Source organism: Sminthopsis crassicaudata, chromosome 6 (assembly GCF_048593235.1).
Source record: "Sminthopsis crassicaudata isolate SCR6 chromosome 6, ASM4859323v1, whole genome shotgun sequence".
Lineage (NCBI taxonomy): Eukaryota > Metazoa > Chordata > Mammalia > Dasyuromorphia > Dasyuridae > Sminthopsis > Sminthopsis crassicaudata.
Window position 1 is genome coordinate 202,941,827 of NC_133622.1, and position 23,247 is coordinate 202,965,073.

The window sequence follows — 23,247 nt, forward strand, 5'->3', positions numbered from 1 at the left end:
CGCTGAGCCTATAAGTTAGTGGGGACATTTTCTGCTGGGAGGAGTCCCCTCAGCTGTATTGAAGCTGCCTTGCCTCTATTTTCTAAATGGGGTATTAATTTCCTGTCTGCCACTCATCTTATTGTAGTAAAGGTAACAAATAACTCAGGTCAGTGCATTCTTTTACTGATACTTGCAATTTGGGACTCCCCCAGCCCCATTTTGTCAAGTTTTATGGATTTCTGTCTGTTAGAATTGTCGGTAGTATTGAATTGGCAAGCGAAGGGTCTGGGTTTGTTCCTGCCTTATGATTTTAAACCCAGCTCTCTCAACTTCTAATATTGCCTTTTAGAAATTCCTTTTAGAAATTATTAGGGTACTTTGAACAGGACGGAAACATAAACTTCATTTAAAACAGCCTTAACAGGCACAAGAAAGCTGTAGCAGATAGTCAAAAGAACATCCATGCTCCTCAAATTCCCCTTTGCTCTTTCCTTGTCCCTGCTCCCTCAGGAGAGAGTTTGAGCATCTCTTTAGCTGATTGAATTACCTCTGGTTCCTGTGGCTGCTGCCAGCCCTAATGCTTGCTGTTTCAAGGTATTAGGCAATTTGAAGGGGGGGGGGGTAGAGAACCACACCATTTACTAGAATTTAAGGGAAAATGGTCTGTTTTCTGTAATAGCCATCCCTGAAATGATGGCCTCTCAGACCCTTTATTAGTCATTGTAACTTGTGGCTATACTAGAAAGGGCTTTCAGAGGTCAACTCATCCAATCCCCTGCTTTCAAGCATGATGCAATTATAGCCCTGCCCATATGCCTATGGGTCTTGTCTTCTCTCTAAACTAAGGACTCATGGAATTATAGAATTTATCCTTAAAGCTCAAGCACTTTAATCTCCAATTTTTAAAATAATAATATCTTACCTTCCCCCTTCCCTCAAGAGAAGTGACTTTCTAAAGGTCTCTTAGTAGTAATATTCCAACTCAAATCTGACCCCAAATCTAGTCTTCCTTTCCCCACACCACAAGTATCTCCAAGAGAGAAATTTCACAGCCCTATGATGGCCTCCTTCCCAACAGTTTTCAAGGATCAGGAAAGGCTGGTTTTGTCTCTTCTCCATTTCTGGGAGCTAGATGGATATCACTTCATTCCATCCTAAGGATGAAAGAGGAAGGAGAGGGTTGACTCCTGTGTAGTCAAACAGGCAAGAATTCTTTAGGATCTTGGGATGCACTGGGAGCAGATGGTGTCCAGAGGGAAGAAGGTCTTTGAGGTTCAGAGATTTAAGGCTGGAGAGACCAGAGATTATGTAGTTCAAACCTTTATTATAACTAAAGCAGAAGTTTACTGATTTGCCCAAGATCCCACAGATCACATTGTAAGTTGCAGAAACTTGGGTTTCTGACATCACCTTTAGGGGTTTGCACTGATCCATGTTCTCTTGGGACAAGAAGACACAGCCCTGGTCACATCACATCTGGGATTCTATTTTCAGTCTTGCACATCACACATCAAAGGGGGTATTGACAAACTGGAGTATGGACAGTGACTGGACTGGACACGATCATAAATATCAGGTGAAGATGCTGACATGATTTAACTTAGAGAAGATTTAAGGAAGATGAGGAATTGTGGGCTTTTGGACCTACAAGGCACATTATTTTTGTCTTAAATAAGTTTTTAGTGGTGTTTTCTCTTTCTTTCCTTATGATAATTATACTAAATATCTCTCCCCCTTCTCTTCCTCTCAGAGAGTCATTCCACATATTTTTAGATAAAGGGAAAAAACGAGCATAATTGATGATATATTAAAAAAATTCAAAAACCTGTGCAAAACGTAACACCTGTGTCTCCCTCATCTCCATGAAAGGGTGGGCTGGGGGTGTCTCCTCATTTCTCATTTAGTCTTGATTTGATTTTTTTTTTGGCTGAGGCAATTGGGGATAAGTGACTTGTCCAGGGTCACACAGCCAGGCAGTGTTCAGTGTCTGAGGCCAAATTTGAACTCAGGTCCTCCTGACTTTAGGGCTGCTGTGACTTGGTCTCTATCATTTTGTTACATTCATTTTTGAACTTTTGGTGTGTGGTTCTTTCCATTTACATTGTCATCAGTGTATATATTGTTTTCTTGGTTCTGCTTAATTTTACTCTTCATGGGTTCTTCTGGATCTTCTCATGATTCTCTTGTTTATCACACACACGTCATCCCATCACATTCATGTACAAAAGTATGTTCAGCCATCCCCCCTTTGATAAGCATCCACTCTGCTTCTAATTCTTTGTTATCACAAAAATATGGTGCTACAAATACTTTTGTTGTATATGGAGACTTTCCTTATTGATAGCTAACAGGGGCACTGTTTAAATTCTACTTTAACCTCCCATTTTTTAGATGGAGCCACTGAGGCTCAGAGAGAAGTGACTTAGTTAAGGTCACACACAGCTTGGAAATGGCAAAGCATGGCAGCCTCAGAGCCCAATTTTCAATAATCTTCCTTCTACAGAATTATCTGTCTTTATTTACTGTCTTTGAATGAAAATCTGGGGGCTGTCATGTGGAAGAACAGATTAGCCTCCCACTGCTTGGCCCCCGAGGCCAGTCTGGCTAAGGGCAGTGGAGGGGAGTGGGTTTAGATGAAAAAGAACTAGCATCTGGAGGTCTGACCTGAGACTTAAAACTGGAAAAGCGAACCCTGGGCTTCAAGCAGACCTTAGCCCCTTACAAGGAAGGCGGAGGAGGAAAGAGAAGAGAATCTTAAAGGATAAGAATAAATGTCCTACTTTGCCCCTGGGGAAACTGGGCTGTTGACTGTCTTCTTCAAATGATTCATCTTAGGTCTACTCACTGTATGCCCTTAGGGACTGATCTAAGCAGCTGACAGGTAGTCAACAAATATTCATTTAGCCCCCGCTCTTTGTTGGGTTGCCAGGGCATGGAGGGAGACAGGTGATATTGCCCTTGTTCTGGCTCTCTATTCTTGTCATGGGAGGTAGGATAATACGTGCACAGAGTGGGAAATGACCCCCAGACTGCTCTCTGTAAGTGCCTAGGGACTGGTACAACTAAGTATTATGGGATTTGAGAAGAGAGATAATTGTGGGCTGGGGATGGATGGGAAAGGAGTCAGGGAGACTTTCTTGGGGGATGTCTAGAGTTTGGCTGAATGGAAAGAGATGGGCAGTTGGCAAGGCAGCAGTTGCCAGGGTTGCATGTGGGTGTGGGGAGATCAGAGCAAGCCCCGGCGCTGGCCACACATGCCCAGAAAGGGTCCAAGGACAAATTGCTTGGTACGTTTGCAAGTGACTGGTGCACATTCTACAATATGGAGAGGGAGCAGGGGATTGGTGCTGAATCCATAACAGTGAGGAGGAGGAAGAGGGACCAAGAGAGGAGGCTTTTTCTGGCAAATGCTTTTGGAAATCCAACAGCTTTTTTTGGTCTGTTCTCCCTGCTTCCATCATGTACTTACCAGGCCAAGGCTGATTAAAGTCAGTTGAGGCTAGTACTGGGGAGAGAAAGGCTGATTTATCCAGTCATAGCACTTCATCTGCTGCCTCCCTAACCGCTGCCCTGGCTTCGGGGATCTTTCGGTAATGTGGAGTGAGAAGGGGAGAAGGGAGGAGGAAGCCTGTATGGCCCAGACCCATTTGGACAAGAAGTGAGGGTACTGTATTTGTCCCTTAGAGAGAGGAGGAATTCACATGGTACCATTCAGTGTTTCTATTACAACAAAAACATCGTCTGAAATAGGATCCTCCTCAAGCAGTAAGAGGGGACAGTCCTGTTACCTTCTCCTGGATGAAGAAACTGAGTCTGGGAGAATGATAATGTTTGGCCCAAGGTAACGGTGATCCACGATTTATAAGGCTAGAGCTTGCGTTTCTGGGAGTTAGTTCCATGATCTTTCCTTTGGCCAGACAGATGATGTCTTTTCCACAAGAGTTATAAAAGTCTGAGAATCAAGTCCTATTTCTTTGCATTAACTAGCTTGGGTGACCTTAGATAAATAATTTCCTTCTCTAGACTGAGAGACCAAATGAGATTGTTCTTGAAGCAAAGAACATTTGGTATTTTATAGTGGAGATTCCTTTCATATATTGGAGTAGTCAAGAGGACTGAGGGTTCTTTCCAGTTCTCAAAGTTGGAGATTTGGGTTTTTGTTTTGTTTTTTGATTCTGTGATTAGATGATCTCTCAGATTTCTACCAGTTCTAACATTCTGTAAGACTCTTCCTCTTGCCTACTCTCTCTCCAGGCTGGGGATGTCTCTGCTTGGGGGACAATCATAAAGTATCTGGGGGGGAAGGAATCTTAGAGAACAGTTCAGGGAGGTCCATGATCTTAGAAGGGGAAAAAATTGCTACTTTATTTTCACCAACCTGTGATTTTCCTTGAAATTCTGTGTATTGTATTTAATGTATTTAAGATATTTCTGAGAGGAGATTCAGGCATTCAGACTGCCCAAGGGGTCCCTGACATGCAAAAGGTCAAGAATGCTTGGTTTAGTCTAATTTCTTCATTTTACAGAGGAGGAAATGGAGGTCTGCCAGAATAATTTGGTAGGGAGATACAGCCAGTAAGTGGCTGGAAATCTGCAGTGGAGACATGTTAGATTGAATCAGAGGATCTGGGGACAAATCCTGACTCCACTGCTCTCCATTAGACACTCTCGAATGTCCCTTTTATCAACAAATATATGACTTTTCTACTTAATCACATGGCCATCCATCATTAACAAGACTTTTTTCCCCCCAGTAGTATTTTATTTTTATATGTAAAAGTTTCTCATTTATTTTTATAAGATTTTTGTGTTCCAGATTTTACCCTCCTTCCCTTACTTCCCCTTCCCAAGCCAGCAAGCAGTCTGGTATAGATTATATATGCACATTCATTTTGAACACATTTCTATATTTGTCTTGTTGTGAAAGAAAAATCAGAACAAAAGGACAAAGAACAAAAGGGAAAACCGAAACAAAAGGGGGAAAGGGGAAAAAAACACGAGAAAGAAAAAGCAAAGGGGCACAGCTTTGGTCTGCATTTGGTCTCCTTGGTTCTCCCTCTGGAGGCGGTGGCATTTTCCACCCCAAATCTCTCCGAGCTGCCCTGGATCACCGCACTGCTGAGGAGAGCTAAGTCGGGCACAGTTGGTCACCACACTCCTGTTGTGTACGATGTTCTCCTGGTTCTGCTCTCTTCACTCCGCATCAGTTCACGTGAGTCTCTCCAGGCCTCTCTGAACTCAGGCAGCTGCTCACTTCTTATCCCATTCCCTCCGTGCTGCCTGGCCGTTCCGCTGAGGCTCCCCTCCATTCCCTATCCCTCTGACAGCAGCTCCTGAGCAGAATGTTCTTCTGTGCCGGGACCTGAGGATCACAGATTTAGACCTGGAAGAGACCAGGGCGTCCTCCGAGTCCGTGGCTGGCATTTTCTCTTGGAATGGCTTTGGTGTCCTATGAGTGGCTTGGTGGAAGTCCCCAGACCCACGAAAGGAAACATGGCACCTCGTTTCTAAGTCAATTTCAAGGACCTGTGAGCTTTTAGGTGTGAGCCCCCCCCCCTTTCTCAAAAGTTGACCCTTCAATTCACCATCCGGCCTAAGACTTGCTGCGGCTACAAGGGTTCACCACTCGCCTTTTGGGTCTTCTGGCCCTCATTTCCCAGCAGCCCCCTCCCCTTCTTCCCTCTCTGCTGGGCTCGGAGGCAAAGCCCTTTCTGTGTCCGGGGCTGCCGGGGCCTGGCGCCCAGAAGGGGTGTTAGTGTCCTGGGGAGACCCGGGTCATGGGGAGGAGTGACTTGCTAAGGGCCATGCGGCTGGGCCTTTGGAAGGCAGGACTCGGGCTCGGTTCTCGCACTTAGCAGCATCCTGGCCCCCGCAGGCCTTGTCCCTCGCCCCCCTCCTCACCCGGCCCCGGCAGGCCTTGTCCCTCGCCCCCCTCCTCACCCGGCCCCGGCAGGCCTTGTCCCTCGCCCCCCTCCTCACCCGGCCCCGGCAGGCCTTGTCCCTCGCCCTCCTCCTCGGACCCGGCCCCGACAGGCCTTGTCCCTCGCCCCCTTCCTCACCCGGCCCCCGGCAGGCCTTGTCCCTCGCCCCCCCTCCTCGGACCCGGCCCCGACAGGCCTTGTCCCTCGCCCCCCTTCTCACCCGGCCCCGGCAGGCCTTGTCCCTCGCCCCCCTCCTCACCCTTGGGCTCCGCATGAATGGGCGGCACTGTTTCGGTCCGGGTTTAGAACTCGGAGCCTGGGGGCAGGCCCCGCGTTTGCCCCTTAGGGAGAGGGGGATTGTTCGGCTCCATCCATTTCTTGTATCCAAACGTGCGGAGTGCGCCCGGGAGCTGCGTGCACGCCGGAGGTGGAGGGGCGGGATTAACTCCGGCCAAGGGGTGCCGAGGTACCCCCCGGCCACCCCATCCCCCACCCCCATCCCTCCCATCGTCGGCCTCCAGTCCATCCATTCCCCCCTCCCCCCGGCGCCCTGCAGGGAAGGGCGGGAGGGGCTGCGGCTGGGGTGGGGGGCGGGGGGGCGCGTCCTGCGCGAGCGAGCGGGGGCGGGCGCACTGAGCGGATCGGGGCGGGGCGCGCACACAGACACGGACACACACACGCACACACACGCGCGCACACACACACACAGACACACACTCAGCCCGCCCAGACGCCCGGGACCGGCCTCGCGCGCTGCCCCGGGACCTCCACCTCCCCAGCGGCCGGGGCCCGCGGCGTCCCTCGGCGCACCCCGCAGCCCCTCCCCCGGCCCATGCGGCCGGAGCCGGGGCCGGAGCCGGAGCCGGAGCCGGGGCCGGGGCCCGGGGAGAAGGCGGACGGGCCGCGGCGGGACTGAGCCCGCGCCCTCCCTCGAACTGTCCCCCGGCAGCCCGCCGGCGGACGATGCGGAGGCGGCCCGGGCAGAGCCCCCGGGAGCTGAGCAGGGCGCGCGCAGCAGCCCCCCGAGGCCCCGCCGGCCCGGGGCCCCCGCCTCCCCAGCCGCCAGCGGCCCGGCCCCCCCGGGAGACATGACCTCCAAGCACCACTCCGACTGGATCCGCTACAGGTACGGGGCCCCTGGCCGCCAGCCCGGCCTGCCTCTCCCGTGTCCCTGTCCCCGCGCGGCCCGGCCGGGACCCCGGGAATGCCAGCGGCAGCGGCCCGGCACTTGGGAGAACCTGGGTGCAGTGGACAGAGCCGGGCCGGGGCGCTCTGCCGCTGGGTGCTTCCTCTTCGAGAGCTCGGGAGGACTGGGGGTCTCTCAGCCCCCTTAGATCCGAATTCTGTGGCCCTTCTGGGGTGGAGGAGAGAAGGTTTAAGGGAGAAAACAGGGAGCCCCTCCCCCACTCTGCGCCCCTGGTTGTGCGGGTCTGAGGCATGGGCTCCCTCCAGCCCAGGGACACACTCGGGGGCTGGGAGAGCTGCGGGGAGCGCCGCTCCCCCATTCATAAACTCGCTCTGAGTGGGGAGTTGTTCCAGCCGCCCCTCCATCCCCCGGACCCCAGTGGGAGCCGGGCGCGGGATCCAGCCCTGGCCTGGGACCGGAGCCCGCGCCCGCACCTGGAGCACCCTCCGCCCCCTGCCTCCGCTATCCCCTCCATCTGGGTCCAGCCCCCACCTTGCTGCTGCTGGAGAGGAGAGCTGATTATGGCCATGTCGCCATGGCAGCCCCCTCTCCTTGGCCTCCCATTGGCTCCTCGTTGCCATGGGCTACAGAGTCAGTCTCCCGGCCTCTCCTACAGAAGCATGTGCGTCAAAGGCGCTGGACACCGACGAGCTGCTTGCGAAGGGGGTCCCGGGCCTCTTTGGGAGGGGAGAGGGGATGCTTGGGACACTGGCCCCAGGCTCAAGGACAGGTGAAAGTGTGTGGTGGTGTCCCCAGCCTGCACCAGGGAGCCCCCGGATATATCTGGAGCCGGGTCCTTCTTTACCAAAGTTGCTCCAGGGAGCCCTTCTGACATTTACCACGCCAGACACACGGGAACAGAAACAAAACACCCAGAAGGTCCTTAAAGCCAGTCTCTCCGCCGGCTTTAAGTGGCTCTTCTCTCGCCCCAGGCTGGTCTGGAGCAGGAAGCTTTTCCCTCCTGGAGTAGAAGAGCCGCTTTTCGGCCGATTCTAAGTGCAGGCACCCCCACCCGTTCCCCTCCCCAAGCCGTGGGGACCTATAGGGCCCAGTCACCTTCACATGCAGGAGCGGAGCCGCCCACAGGCTCGCACGTCCCGCCGTTTAGCCGCTCCCACATCTGCTCCCTCTTTTGACTCCTTGGCCTGTGAATCTAGAGCCTGGCCAAGTCAGGCCCCTCTGAATAGAGGGGGAGCTGTTCCTACAAGGGGACATTTGGCTTCTGAGAACCCCTTGGATACCAGTTCTCCTGTTGTCCTGGCCTGGCAGCTGGGCCAGGCCTGGGGGGTAGCGGGGGAGGCTCGCCTGGCCCTCACCCCGCAGCCACAGAAGCAGTCGGGACTGAGGAATGAATGGGGAGCTCTTCTTGGGTGCCAGCTGCGGCTGGGACTCAGTCAGTGGTGGGGGCCAGTGCTTTTCGGAGGAGGAAAGGTCTTTCCGAGGTGACTGTGATGGCCAAAAACGCTTTCAGTCTCTTTTCTCGGGGCTCTGGTGTGGGTTTGGAGGAGCCGGAGGGAAACTATCTGGGGGGAGGGACAAGTTCCTTGATTTGGGGCTAGGTAAACCGGGCACACCTTAAGTACTCAGGCTCGGGTGGTAAAACCTAACTGCTGTGAGCAGTGAGACACCTTATATATCTGGTCCCCCAAATTCAGGGCCCCTGTTCTGGGAAGCAAACTCTGATCCCCAGAGAGGGTATTCTAAGGAGGGAGCCTCCCGTTTCCTCCTCCCGGTACCCTTTTAGAGAAATGGAAAAAAAAAAAAAACCCAAACCAAAAAACAAGATGGCAGAAATGGTGACTGAGAATTTTTTTTTTTTGGGGGGGGGGAGGGAGTAAATTCAGAATAAGATGAAATCAGTAGTCCCAAGATAGCCTCGGCAATGTGACCCTCCCTTAGAGAGAGAATCTTGGTTCACTTTGTTCTGTAGCAGGATAATGCCCCCAGCAGTCCAGTCCCCCCAGGGAATCCTGCTGAACCCTGTGGGGATATTTGTTGCCCATCTAGCTTCTCCTCCAAAGGGTTTCTTTCCTTTCTCATTTGGCTTGAAAGTGCGCATTTAGTCCACACCCTTCACACTTCTCCCACACTACCTCACCCTTCCCTTCCAGAGCTGGACATTAGCAGATGCTACTTTAATTTAGCGGAGATAAATCCTGGCTTCAGAGCTTTCCCAGGGAATTAAAGGAGAGAGAGTTGTAAAACAAAACCCATTTCAGAAGCTTAAGGTTGTCAAGTTGACAAAGAGGAGGAGGGATCCTTCTAGCCAATCCCAGCTGACTGGGCAGAGATGCCCTGTAAGCAGACTCTGGAACTGGACCTCCCTTTAGATGAAAATGGGACCCCCACTGGCATCCCAGGGTGTGTCTGTTCACTGCTTTTAACTGGCACCGACGGCTTACATTTACATGGCAAAAGTTCAGGAGGAGGACCCCAGGTTTTTTTTAACACCACCCTGAAAGTCAGTATGGAAAATCCCCCCTTTTTCTGCCCCACCCCTACACTCTCTACCGAGTCTAACTGTTGTACCACAGATGACATTTTGATGATCTCCCCTTATCAGGGGTATCTAACCCAGAAGCCTCTGGGATCCTCATGGATCCACATTCATGTTTGTCCTTAGTCTGGGTGGTTCCTAGTCCACAATTGTTGTGATTTGGCTTTCATTCCTGGAGACAATTGTGATAAAAGGAAGGTGATTTCACGAAGTGGATTTAAATGAGGGAGGGCTGTGCAAAGTTACCAGTTTCACCTTCTCCCCTGGAGCCTTCTGGGATGAGTGACCAGAGATAGCAGTGGGAGACCTTGGCTTCTTCAAGCTAAGGATTTCTGCAGGTCTCAGTCGGTCTGAGGTAATCAGTGATTAAGGCTAGGTAAGATTGAGAAAAGAATGGCCTTTTTTACGTAGACCTCCCCAAAATCCGGTCTGAGAGGAAAAGACCCTCGTTGTTTCTTGTCAACAGTTGCTACTTACGTTCACGCTGAGTCAATTAGGGCCCAAACTGTGACCAGCTGGGCTTTTTGAAATGCTTGTTTTCAGTGATTAGTGATGGAGATGATGAATCCTTTTGGTGGAGGTGGGGCAGTTTGAGAAAGGTTCTGGATTTGGAATCAAGAAGACATCCATTCGAATCCCATTTCAGACACTTAAGCAAGTCATTTAACCTCCATCTACCTTAGTTTCCTCTTGTGTAAAATGTTGGACTTTATGGCTTCTAAGGACCCTTTCTAAGGGCAGCCAGGAGGAGCAGTGGGTAGAGTGCCAGAAGGCAGAAAAACCCGTCTTCCTAAGTTCAAATCTGGCCTCAGACGTTTATGAGTCATGTGACTCTGGGCAAGTCCCTGTTTGCCTCAGTTTCCTCATCTGTAAAATGAACTGGAAAAGGAAATGGCGAATCATTCCAGTATCTTTGCCAAGAAACCCCCCAAAGGGGACATGAAGAGTCAGATATGACTAAAAACGTCTCAAAGTCACGGTCCCTTCCAGCTTTAAATCTAGTGACTTAATGGATGGTGCTGATTTGGATAGGGTTAGAGTCCTGCTGCTTGGGAGCAGGCAGTGTCACCGTGCCAACGAGAAGATTCTGAGAGCGTAGATAATTAGTTTTTTTTCAGAGAGATCCCTACTTTTTGGCCCTTCTTGTTTCTCACTGGCCCTCCTTTGGGAGATGTCTTCTCTCCACTGAGGTAGACACAGTTTTTGCATCCTAACAATGTTAACAGCAGCATCTCAGCTGGAGGGGGAGTGGGGCATGGCAGGACCCCGCATATGGGAGAGTTGAGGCAGGTGCCAGCAGCCCACAAAGAAGAGCACGCAGGACAAGGTTAGGGAAGGCTCAGGATGCCTTTTGGGGCATCTCCCCATGGGCTGAGGGCTGACACTATGCCTGCCCCATTCTAGCATGTGGAAAAGAAACTTTTCTGCTGTTTGAGGGAAAATGAGTTGTTTTTAAAATTAAATAGTATTTTATTTTTTCAAATACACACAAAGCTAGTTTTCAACAATCCTTTTTGCAAAACCTTGTGTTCCAATTTTTTTGTTCTTCCTCTTCTCTCCTTCCCCTCTCCCCAAGATGGCAAGCAATCTGATATCGATTTTTTTTTTAAATGAAAACACAGATTTTGGTTATTTTCTCACCCTTTTTGTGAGCCTTTTCCCCAATTTGTTTCAACCTTCCTTCCTTCTGCGTCTCCCATCGGCTTTGACATCTCCATGGCCTCAGGTGCCAGCCTTTCATTGCCTCCAGCTCTTCCACGAGCAATCCTTTCCTCTGACTGGGGCTGCATCGGCAGCTGGTGCTCCAGCTGGACCTTCCCAGCACTTGTAGCTTGACCGTGGGTGGCACCTTTGTGGGCATCAGGAACCTGAGGTTTTAATCTGACAGTTCTGCTGGGAGCTAACTCCTAGAATGACCTTACAAGTGCCCGCCCTTTTTGTCAGAGGAGAGGTTCAAACCAGCTCTTCTCAAAGGACTGCCCTTCCGGCTCCAGCATTTTCTGATTTAATGAGCTTGGGGCTGCAGCTGGTCCCCTCATCCCCGACCTTCAGATCATTTCTATGGAGGGTCCCCAGGGTGGGCCCTTTGGGATTTACTTGTAAAGTCACTTAGGAGCCTGGGGTCCTCGCGGCATCTCTTAAAGGTGTTTTGCTCCCTGCTTTGACTCAATTCAGCAAAAACTCATTAAGTGCCTACTGTGTGCTGAGCACTGAGGATACAGTGAGACAGAAAAGGCTCCGTGCTTGGGGGGCTCACTGCTTCTATTCAATCTCATGGGTAAAGGAGATTTAAACCCTAAAGCAGGGGTTCTCAAACTACGGCCTGCGGGGGCCCACTGAGGACGCTTATGTGGCCCACCGGGTTATGGCAAATGGGCTGAGGGGCAGAGACAGAGGGTGAGCTTTTGTTTTTACTGTAGTCCGGCCTCCCACAGTCTGAGGGACAGTGAACTGGCCCCCTGTTTAAAAAGCTTGAGGACCACTGCCATAGAGTGTAAATCTTACCCTCTAATTTTAAGGTGGGGAAGCTGAGACCCAGAGAAGGGAGAGGAATTAACATGGTCCTGGTAGAACAGAGCCAGAGGCAGTTTGGAAAAGGAGCTGATAGGGCCGGGCTCTGGGAGCGGTACATGGCATGTGGTGGAGCTAACTTTCCCATGACTGGCACTCCCCAGGGGCATTCTTCCCTTGGAAAGTGCCCCAGATGCCCACCACCTGTCCTATTTTCCCTGGGATTGTTTCATTTTGGAGCAAGGAGCCCCCAGAAAAGCAGGCCGGGGTGTGGGATCAGGGTTCTCCTGCCGTAGGGGCCCCGCTCCTCCTGGAGCCCGAAGCTCTGCTGTTTTTAGTGGTTTTAAATAAATGGGAGCACCACTCCACGGCACTCTCCCCGGAAAGCTGACATCTCCTCGGCTGAGACCAAAAATAAACCTCCGGCCCTTTCCTGGTGGAGCGTCTGCGTGTCCGTGGGGGTGGCAGGTGGCCAAGGGAGGCAGCCGGGCGGGGTTCCCGGAGCAGACTCTAGGAAATGACCGTCCCTGGCCCTCCTTCCAGTGCCAGAGTCCCCTCCGAGGTGGGCAGTGAGCCCGGTCCCAGAGCATCTTGTTCCTTTCTTGCAGGCTTGTCTCTGGGCTTGGTGAGGGCCCTTGTAGACACCCCCTGTTTGAAGATGTGAAGAACCCCACCGCTCCCTCCATGCCTTTCTCATAGGGCTTCTTTCTTTGCTGATTTCTACAACTCTGATTTCCCCAGACCCTAAGAGAATCAGAATGTGTCCTTAGACTCCACATTAACCAACTTGACTCTTTCTTCTTAATTAACCCAATACACAATCGTGGCTAAAACCCCCAACTCTCCTGAACTTCTCTTCCCTGATCTTTAAAATGGGGACAACCGTACTCTCAATAGCTGCCTCCTCCGCTTGTCGTGAGCTCCTGCAAAGTCCTTTATTGATCGAGCCTGAGACAGTAGTTACACAGAGACGTGGGAGCTCTATTTGAACCCCCGGAGCTCGGCTGCTGCTGCTGCTCTGGCCTGGGCCGGCAGCCTCTTGAATGAACGGAGACCAAGAGAAGTCCATTTCTGGACTCCTGGACTAACCTCGGCCTGTCTGTAGACCTCAAACCCGCCACGTGATTTGTGCCCCTTAAAGCTAGCCCCTTGGAATTGCCCACATTTTAAAAAATCCTGTTTCTCAGCTTAATGGCTACAGGAAAGTTGAGAAAGGGGGAGGGAAGCTGGCTTTCTTGAACCTTCCTCCCAAGTCCAACTTGGCAGCATCCTGTACCCCATTAACTTTCCAGCCCTGCTCTTGCCTGCTCAAGCCAGAGATATGGGAGACACAGGCTGGGTCCAGTGAGACATTTTGCACCTGTCAGCCCCAGCTGCCCGATCCAGTTACTTCCCCTCTTCATCAGTTGATGAGTCATCCTCAGGTTGGCAATGCCCACTGGGGGCGTGGCCCTTTCCTAGAATCCCATTTCACAGCCTTGCAATATCTCCAGGCCTTCAGCCCCAAGTAACGGCAGCCAATTCCCACCCCCAGTAAGAGAAAGGACCCTCTGTTACAGGGGCAGCTGGAACATTTAGAACCGGCCTCAAAGATTTAGAAAATGCAGTCCCTTCTTCCCGCCAACCCCTCTCGGTTTTCTTGGGGACTTAACCTCAGCCATGTTAATATCCTCTCTACTGCTGCGATATATAAGTAATTTTTTTTTGCCTTAGACATGTCTTTAAGTTGGTGTGGGGAACTCCCAGCTGAAGAATCCCCCCTTTCCAGGGAAGATCATTAAAGATGGGAGAAATGATGCCCCGTATCACTCAGCCAGTGTGAATTTAACTCAGGTCTTCCCAAATCTGGGCCCATTTCTCCAGCCATGCCTTATAGTGCTATCTTGAATCATCATCATCAGAAGCAGCAACATCCCAGTGTAGTAGATAGATCTGGTTTTAGAACCACCTCTGGTGTGACTCCCTTCCTTCCTTCCTTCCTTCCTTCCTTCCTTCCTTCCTTCCTTCCTTCCTTCCTTCCTTCCTTCCTTCCTTCCTTCCTTCCTTCCTTCCTTCCTTCCTTCCTTCCTTCCTTCCTTCCTTCCTTCCTTCCTTCCTTCCTTCTACTTAACTGTGTGACTTACTTTCTTTCTTTCTTTCTTTCTTTCTTTCTTTCTTTCTTTCTTTCTTTCTTTCTTTCTTTCTTTCTTTCTTTCTTTCTTTCTTTCTTTCTTTCTTTCTTTCTTTCTTTCTTTCTTTCTTTCTTTCTTTCTTTCTTTCTTTCTTTCTTTCTTTCTTTCTTTCTTTCTTTCTTTCTTTCTTTCTTTCTTTCTTTCTTTCTTTCTTTCTTTCTTTCTTTCTTTCTTTCTTTCTTCTCTTTTCTTTCTCTCTTTCTTTCTCTCTTTCTTTCTCTCTTCTCTCTCTTTCTCTCTTTCTTTCTCTCTTTCTTTCTCTCTTTCTTTCTTTCTCTCTTTCTTTCTTTCTCTCTTTCTTTTCTTTCTTTCTTTCTCTCTTTCTTTCTTTCTCTCTTTCTCTCTCTCTTTCTCTTCTTCCTTCCTTCCTTCCTTCCTTCCTTCCTTCCTTCCTTCCTTCCTTCCTTCCTTCCTTCCTTCCTTCCTTCCTTCCTTCCTTCCTTCCTTCCTTCCTTCCTTCCTTCCTTCCTTCCTTCCTTCCTTCCTTCCTTCCTTCCTTCCTTCCTTCCTTCCTTCCTTCCTTCCTTCCTTCCTTCCTTCCTTCCTTCCTTCCTTCCTTCCATTTAGTGGCTGACCCAGGGTCACACAGTGTCTGTATATTTGAACTCATGGTCTCTTGATTCCAAGGTGTGTGCTCTATCCACTGTGCCACTTAGCTACCCCTTCATTCACTTTAATTTCTCAGGGAACCTAGGCAGCTTTCAAATATAATAAATTTCAGAGAATTTTCTCTACAATGAAATCTTAAATCTAACCTTGACCCTATCCCATCATAATTCCTTGGGACTTTCAGGTTCATAAAGTGCTTTTTTTTCTTTTTACCACCACTCTGTAAGCCGGATAGTGACAGGAGTAGGACTCCCATTTTACAAATGAACATTCTGGGAATAGGAGAGCTAAAATGATCTTGCTCACGACCACTTTGAGTTAAGTAGAGCTGGAGACTTAGAATTATGTCTTTCTTCTCTGAGTCTAAGTGTTCCTATCTTGACATACGGTTTTTGTCTCCCAGAAAGAGCAGAGATTTCCTCTTCCCAAGGAGGACAGAAATGCAAGAGCAGGTGCTTCTGTCACACTCAGACATGAGTGCGACCTTGCAGTGATGGGCTCCTGACATAGAGCAAATTTTGTCCTGGTCGGTTTCTGCTCGGTTTGCTGTTCTTGTTGGTGGGATTAAATTTGGTTTTCTCTTTTAAAAATTTTCCCCAATTGTAGCTAAAACCAATCTTTAACACTCTTTTAGTCATTGGCAGAATGGGGATTCTCATTCAGGCCCTATAATTCCAAAACCAGTATTCCTTCTCGAGTCCAGTCAGTCACCTTCAAGGACCTATGATTTCTCTCAGGGAAGGATTCTCTTAGAGTTTCACTGTACCCCAAATACATGGCAGTATACATCAAGCAACCATATGCACTCACAAGAACTGAGCATAAAAACATATAACATACTATATATTATATATGTAACATAATAATATAAACGATAATAAATAATATGACCTCCTTCCTTCTCACCCTTCACCACCTTTCTTGGGGACCACAAAGAGTAGCTTATTTTCAGCCTGATGGGTTTTAGGGCTGGGTATTTGTCTTTCTGAACTGTGGCCTTCATTAAGTCAGAGGGAGGTCCCTGAGCTTCCCAGCACTTCATAAAGCTTGATTGATTAAGCCGAGGAGCCAGGCCAGGCCAGTGGGAAACAGGGACAGGCAGACAACGGGATGCTCGATTTGGATGGTTGGTAAGCTCAGCTAGTTGTTCCATTGCAATAGCACCAGGTGGGTTGCAGGGGCAAGCACCTGTGAGTGCGCCTTTAAAAACGGAATTGGCCTTTGGGACCCAGAACCTGATAGCTAACGCTATAATGCATGACCTTTTCTAGTCCCTGTTGCCCAAAGGTAAGTACCTGAATGTGGAACCGCCTGTAGATTCAGTGAGAGGCAGGAGAGTGCTGAGTCCAGCCAGGATTCCTTTCCTTTCTGGTCTTGGCCAAGGAGATGGTGGGGGCCCCAGCTTGTTCTATCGGTGGTAACTGGCCCTGGTGCTGACCTAATTAAAAAAGCCATTGCCTTCTGAAGATGTGGGTGTGGGGACTTGCTAATGAGGAAAGGCAGGAAAAAATGTGGGAGGAGGCAGCTCGGCTGGGGAGAGGGAAGCAGATAGTGTGTTTGGGGGCTGTGGGAAAGCAGGGGGCCTGGCTGTAAATGAGCTTCTGCCTCTTGATATGGCTTATTTTCCTCTCAAGCTTTGTTCTTGTTCTTGGACGTGCTTGGGTTTGCCCAGGCCATGCCGCTATTCCCCATGACGTGCCTCGATTTCCCTGGTCACTGGGACATGCTGTATTTCTCTCAGGCAAAATCCTCCAAAAGAAGATCTGCTTTTCTTTTTTTCTTTCAATTTTGCTGTTTCTTTTTCTCCCACCCAGAGACCTAAGGTTGTTCCTTACCTGCTCTGGTTTGGCGGGAGGCTCAGGTGGGTCGGAGGCACAGCTGCTTCCCAGGTTATCTCTCTGGTGTCCCTCTCTCACACTGACGCAGCTGGCCACTGCACCAGGGAGTCAGAGTGGGGATGGATGGGGATGGTGGAGCTGCATCTTGGAGGGCATTGAGTGCAGCTCCTCATTCGGCTAAGAAGAAAACTCAGTTTCAGAGACTTTTTTGAGGTCTACTCTATGAGCTTTTTTACTCTTAGAGGTCAGGGACTCTTCTCAGGGTTGAAAGGCCAAATTACAGCCTGTCCTCAAGGAGCTTACATTCTAATAGACATCTAGTGAGTGAGGCGGCCACTGCTAGTTGCTTCAGATGGTTGCCCACTACCCCTCCTTTCCCAGTTATCTAGAATATAAGGGGGGCTGATGGCCTCCTAAGGAGAACCCGTGAGTGACGGCTGGGAGGAAGACTGGGACTGTGGAAGCTCCAGACTAAGAGCCTGGCCTGGCTCACGGCTCAGTTTCCCTCCCTGCCTTCCACAGAATTTTGCAAAGAGCCAGTCCCCTGGCCGCTCTCTACCCGAGGTTCCCACTCTGAGGAAAGGCCCTGTGCTCACTTCTCACCCAGTGATGGAGAAATGGATTTTCTCTCAGTCTGGAGAGCTCTGGGCTCCTGAGCCTGTGAAATCCCATTAAGGCAGGAAGGAACACAGGCCGGTGCTTCGCCTCGGACGTGCCGTTCATCAGGTTCTTGCATGTCCCCCAGAGGAGTCGCTTTTAATTGAATTCTTAGGAATGAGAAGGAGCAAGAGCCGTTGAATGTGGGGTGGGAGGAGGGAGTAAGCAGACATTTTAGGGGGCGGGGGTAGGCAGAGAGAGAGTGTGAATGGAGGAAGGAGAAAATGAGAGGGGGGAGGAGAGAGGGAAGGGAAAAAGACAGAGATGGAGCAACAAGGAAAAGGGCCGGTAGGAGGGAGACAGAGAGAGAGGGAGGGAGGGGAAGAGAAAGAGACAGAGAGAGAAAAGGAGGGAAGGAAAAAGGAGAGAGAAGGGGAAAAAGTGATAGAGACACAAAGAAAGAGAGAGGAGGAAATGGAGGAGGGAAAATACAGAAAAAAGGGAAATAAAAATAAGGGGAGAGGGAGGGAAAAGGGAGAGAGAGACAGAGAGAGACAGACAGACAGACAAAGAGAGACAGAGAGACAGACAGAGAGACAGAGAGAGAGAGAGAGAGGCAGAGAGACAGAGAGAGAGAGAGACAGAGAGACAGAGAGAGAGACAGACAGACAGACAAAGAGAGACAGAGAGACAAACAGAGAGAGAGAGACAAAGAGAGAGAGAGACAGAGAGAGAGACAGAGACAGAGATAGAGAGACACAGAGAGACAGAGAGACAGAGAGATAAGGGACAGAGACAGAGAGAGAGAGACAGAGAGACAGAGAGAGACAGAGAGATAAGGGACAGAGACAGAGAGATCAGAGACAGACAGAGAGAGATTAGCACATTTGTATCTGTTCTCTTCCTTTGAAGGCCAGTCTCCCAGTAGAAGCTTTGATCTGTTGATTAATCATGTGAATTATGTTTTCACGCTTAGATCAAAGAGAGGCAGAAAAAAGATCCTACCATCTCAGAAGTGGAAGGGACCTCAGAGACCCCATGTACTCCAGTTCAAGAGCCATCTCCCAGTGCAAGAACCCTCTCAAAATGTGTTCTTCCAGCTCCCATTAGACCTCATTAGAGACAGAGTCCAGTTCCATTTTGGGCAGCTGTCTTCTGGTTCTGTCCCTTTCATGTTATCATCTTATCTTACCTCATTTTGTCCTCACAACCACCTCCGGAAGTGAGTGCTATTGTCATCTCCTTGTCACACACTGTAGAGACGGAGACTTGAGACAGCAGATGCACACTTACATGTGTTAGGTATTATTATTAAATGACTTGGTCACGCGGCTCGTCACAGTGGGAAGTGGCAGATCTTCTTGATGTCAGATCTAGCTGCCTCATGAGTAGCTTTTATCTATATAAATGTATATAGTGATTATTTTTATTATTCTATGCTATTATATATCATGTATATCGCGGTTTAAGGTTTATAAAGTATCCTTTTCGGAGAGGATTTGTGAAATTAAGGATTTGGAAGAAGGCTGCCCTCTTTCTGGAGCTACATCCTCTTATGTTAAGATGTTACTAGATGGTTTGGCTTATGAAATCCTAACCCCCAGTGCAAGGATGTGCTGGACACAGCTCGTGGCTTTCAGAGAATAGCGAACTACGTAGGATACAAGCTCAAAGAAATAGGCAAACTGGAGTTAATGTACAGATTACCTTTGACCAACTAGCAGGTGAAGGTCGGTACGCAGAGAATCCAGCACAAATTAACTGCCCCATTGGAGTGCATGAACAAATTGCTACTGCTGCAATCGAAGCTTGGGGTACCCTCCCAGGGAAAGATTGAGGGGAATGCGGGGCGTCCCGAGTCCTCCTCTGTCTCACAGCAGCCCCCTCCGTCCTGGTCGGCGCCCTTACTCCCAGCCCCTTGCGCGGGGGCGGCAGGACCCTGGAAAGCAGTTTCGTGGCAGCTTAGACACAGACTGGGCAGCGGGAGGCACGAGGGGGTGCTGCTGGATGTCCGTCTCTTCGGTGACGCGAGATGGCCTTGTGGCAGCTGACGGAGTAGCTGGGAGCCCGGGGAGCTGCGGCTTACGGCTACTTAAGCCCGATAAGCTGTCCCTGGATGGAGTGTGGGACCCAGGGAGCAGACTGAGAGTGTGAGAGGGCCAATGGAATAACCCCTCCTTTATCAAGCAGGGAAGGAAAGAGCCAGTAAGACTCCCTCCATCTTGCGCTGTGGCCATTCCTGTGAGTGACCACCTCTGCATCGTCTGTCCCCGTGACTGAGCCCCCGTGGCCGTCTCTCGCCACCTGTAGCATCGGTGTCGATCTAGAAGAGTCAGACCAGATACCAGGAGAAGGATGAACAAGACACTAAGGGAAAGGAAAGGAAGTCGTTCCCCGGCAGGTCCAGGAGAAGAAGGAGTTAAAACCGTTTTCCCTTTCCTGACATACGGTGCGATATGGTTTCCAAAGTGCTCTCTGATTCCATATAATAATAGCTTGTGTTCCCTTATAATTTATAAGGCATTTTTCTCACAACCACCCGATAAGGCGATCAGAACAAGGATTCTCCTCCTCGTTTTGCAGCGGAAGAAACTGAAGGTCACGGGGGAAAGTAACTTTAGAGGATTCACCGAGTCCACCAGAATGAAGACAAATGTTATATGTGTGTGTGTGTGTGTGCGTGTGCGTGTGTGTGTGTGTGTGTGTGCGCGTGCGCGCGTTTACACCTGCCTTGCATCGATGCATGTGTCTACCTTTAAAGTCTCCAAAGCCCCTTCTGCAAAATAACCAGTGAGAGGGATTTCGGGTATTTTTAGCCTCACTTTGCAGAGAACCCAGAGCCAGGCAGTTAGTGCACGGGCTGAGAAGTATTGGAGCTGGGATTTGACTGAATCTCGCCTGGCCAGACCAGGCCCTCTGCGGCCCCTGGGCCCTCTGGGCCGGGGGCGATCTTCACGCCGGGCCTCGCCAGCTCGATCGGTGGGTACCTGAGCCCCGGATGTCCCCGGTGCCCGGTCACAGCCAGACTTAGAATTCTGGAGCTCAGGTCCCCACATCCCCTGGTTCTTCCCAGTGCCATCCGACCTTGTCTTTGAAATTTTACTTGAGTGCATTTAAAATAAAGTACGGCTTTCTCTGCAACAAGCGTGGAACGGGAGCCGTGGGCCTGCAGGGGGCTCCGCGGTAACTCTGGGCACCCCTCCCCCTCCGCCCGGGGCTGCACGGCAGGCCAGGACCTGTGTTCCATTCGATTATCGGAGCTTATGAAGAGACAAAACGAATTAGTCCCATGGCTGCCTCAGGCGGCTGCTGTGGGTGGGAGGGAGCCTCAGTCTGAGGCGAGGCAGAGGAGCAGGGAGACGAGGGTCGGGGGCTGGTTTCTTTGACTTGGGCCATGCCCTAACCCATCCTGGGGGGAGGGCCCACTTCAGTGGCAGTTACACCCTCTGGCCGTTCTTAAAGCCCTCCCTCCATCCCCTCTCCCACCTGGCTGCCTCTAAAGCCGGGAGGGCGATGTTCTCTCCGGGCTTAAGTTATCCAGAGAAGGAGGGTCCAGGGGCCCCATTCGTCTTCCTTCGAAGGGGGAAGTATATCTGCCAGGGGCCGGCTCATTCTCGAAGTTCATAAAGGAGCTGGTTTATTAAATGGAAATGAGAAATCGATCACATCATCAGAATGTGCTCCTATGACTTAATCATCATAAAAATATCGAGTATAATGAGTGTCGGGGCAGAACTCTCCTCAAAACAACTCCAGGCGGATATTTATGCGTTAAAATGGCCACTCCCGTCAGTGCACCTCCAACCCGCCTGGCAGGAGTCTTGTGAACTCCCTCCCGCTCCCGTTTGGACCCGGAACATGGTCAAAGAGGATAGCGGCATATTTCCAACTTTTCAATGATAGGTATTTTATGTATGTTGTATATGTCACATGTTGTCATATGTGTTCCACACAATCACATGGAGATGTGTCATCCTCTACAAGTTCAGAGGCCTGAGACTCTAAAAGGAAAGAATATTAAAGATGAGAGACTTCCAATAATTAATTAACAATAATTAATTCCAAAGAATGAATAATTTATTGGAAAGAAAAAGAGGAAGAGTTTGAAAAAAACTGCTTGCCTTAGGAGCGTGCATTGAAGACAAGAAACTGAAAAAAGAAGCGTGTGTGTGTGTGTGTGTGTGTGTGTGTGTGTGTGTGTGTGTGTGTCGCGGAGAGTAGAGGACTTAGAACATGTCCTAATCACATTAAGAAGAATTAAATCGGGTTGATCTGAGGCTTGGGAAGCCATTAGCTCTGGTTAATGGCAACTGTGAGGACACTTTGGGCTTTCAGCGGGGGCCAGAAGAATATAATAGAAGGGAAAGGCCTCTGCTTAAGGGGCATAGCACAATATTCAAGGACATTATGAGAAAACAGATCTTATCACCTCTGATTTTGCTTCCATTTTTTGCTAAGAATAAAAATGATGATTCCTGCTGGGGAGAGAGTTGGGAAAAGTGGATAAATGAACACTGAAATCCTGTAGTAAGTCACCATCTTCCAGGCTCCTGAAAGGATCAGCAGATGTGATTGTTGAACCTGTATCAGGGATCTTGAAGGAACTCTAGGAAAACAATGAACCCGCCCCAGAACTGGACTTGGGCAGAGTTTTGCTGATATCCAGAAAGGGGAAGATGGGTTCTTTCAAACTCTAGCCTCGAGGAAGATTCTAGGGCAGATTATTAAAGGTGAGCCCTTCGGGAGGGAGTTGGTCATCAGTGAGAACCAGCATGGGTTGAGGAAGAATTAAGACACAGCTTTCTTCTTGAACCAAATGCATTTACTTCTTATCTGACTTAACCGGGTTCCAATTTTGACCGCCCTTCCCTGCCGGGTTATCTCTCTTAGGTACAGCTCCAATGTGTCACTCCTCCATCCATGATCCTTACATGAGTATTTCTTCCTACTGAATATGGCTGCGGTGGGGCCTGATCGTGGCTCTCCATAATCTGATCCCAGCCTCCTTCCTCGACAGAAGTCACCCAGGATGTTCTAGTGAAACAGTGGGGAAAGATGCGACCAGCAGTGATTTTAATGAATGTATTTCAACTTGGAGTTGCCTCTAGGAGACTGCTATGAACCTCTGTCTGCCCTGGCTCCTGTTGTGTTCAATGTCTTTATTATAATTTAGATCAGAGGGTCTTAATCGGAGGTTCTTGGATATGTTTCAAGGGGTTTGGGAACTTGGATGGGAAAAAAATTCCCATTTTTGCCGTTGACTTTTAATTGAAATTTTGCATTTCCTTCAATTACGACTGTAGGGAACAATCTGTTATTCTCAGAAGGGGTCCATGAGGCTTCCCCAGGCTGTCCCCAGAGTCCCTGGTGCAGAGTCCTTGCCGTAGTGCGATGGAAGCATAGATGGCACGTTACCCATACTTTTCAGCCTTACATGAAATGGGAGGATAGCTAATATACCCAGGAGTCTGCCTCCCAATGTATCTCTGGGCCAGAGCAGTGGGATGGATCTAATAAGATGGCACTTAGTAGGGATGAATGCAGAACTGGTGAAGTGACACAGGGACGTGGCTGGAGAAGTGTTTGCTTAAAAAAAAAAACCCAACAAACAACTTGGTATTTTACCAGACTGCAAGGTCAATGTGAACTTTATGTATGACAGAGCAGAAAGTCCAGAACCAAACCAAGCTGAGAAAACTGCTGTGCCCCAAGCCTCCCTGACCCGGGAGGTGGCAGTCCCGTTATCCTCTGTCCTGATCAGGACAGGTCTGGAGTAGTGGGCTCATTTTAAGGGGGACCAAGGGAGGGTGAGCTGGAGTGCCCCTTGACACCTGGCTGAAGCAACCGCAGACGTTTAATCCCAGGAAGGAGAAGACTTAGGCTTGAGGGCGGAGTGGGTACCATAAGTATTTTCGAGTATTTGGAAGGTGGATGT

The 23,247-nt window shown here is 49.9% G+C and overlaps 1 protein-coding gene across 6 annotated transcripts in view; it reads left to right on the forward strand.

The window, feature by feature from the left end:
- TUB (TUB bipartite transcription factor) overlaps positions 1-23,247 on the forward strand; it is a 131,216-nt gene that overhangs the window by 57,453 nt on the left and 50,516 nt on the right. Inside the window, exon 1 of one of the 6 annotated variants that reach the window (XM_074273754.1) lies at positions 6,580-7,029. The exons of the other annotated variants lie outside the window; for them this stretch is intronic. Within the exon in view, the coding sequence (XP_074129855.1) occupies positions 6,992-7,029 (38 nt within the window). The 5' untranslated portion in view covers positions 6,580-6,991. Of the gene's footprint in view, positions 1-6,579; positions 7,030-23,247 lie in introns of those variants that run through there. 6 annotated transcript variants of the gene reach the window in all.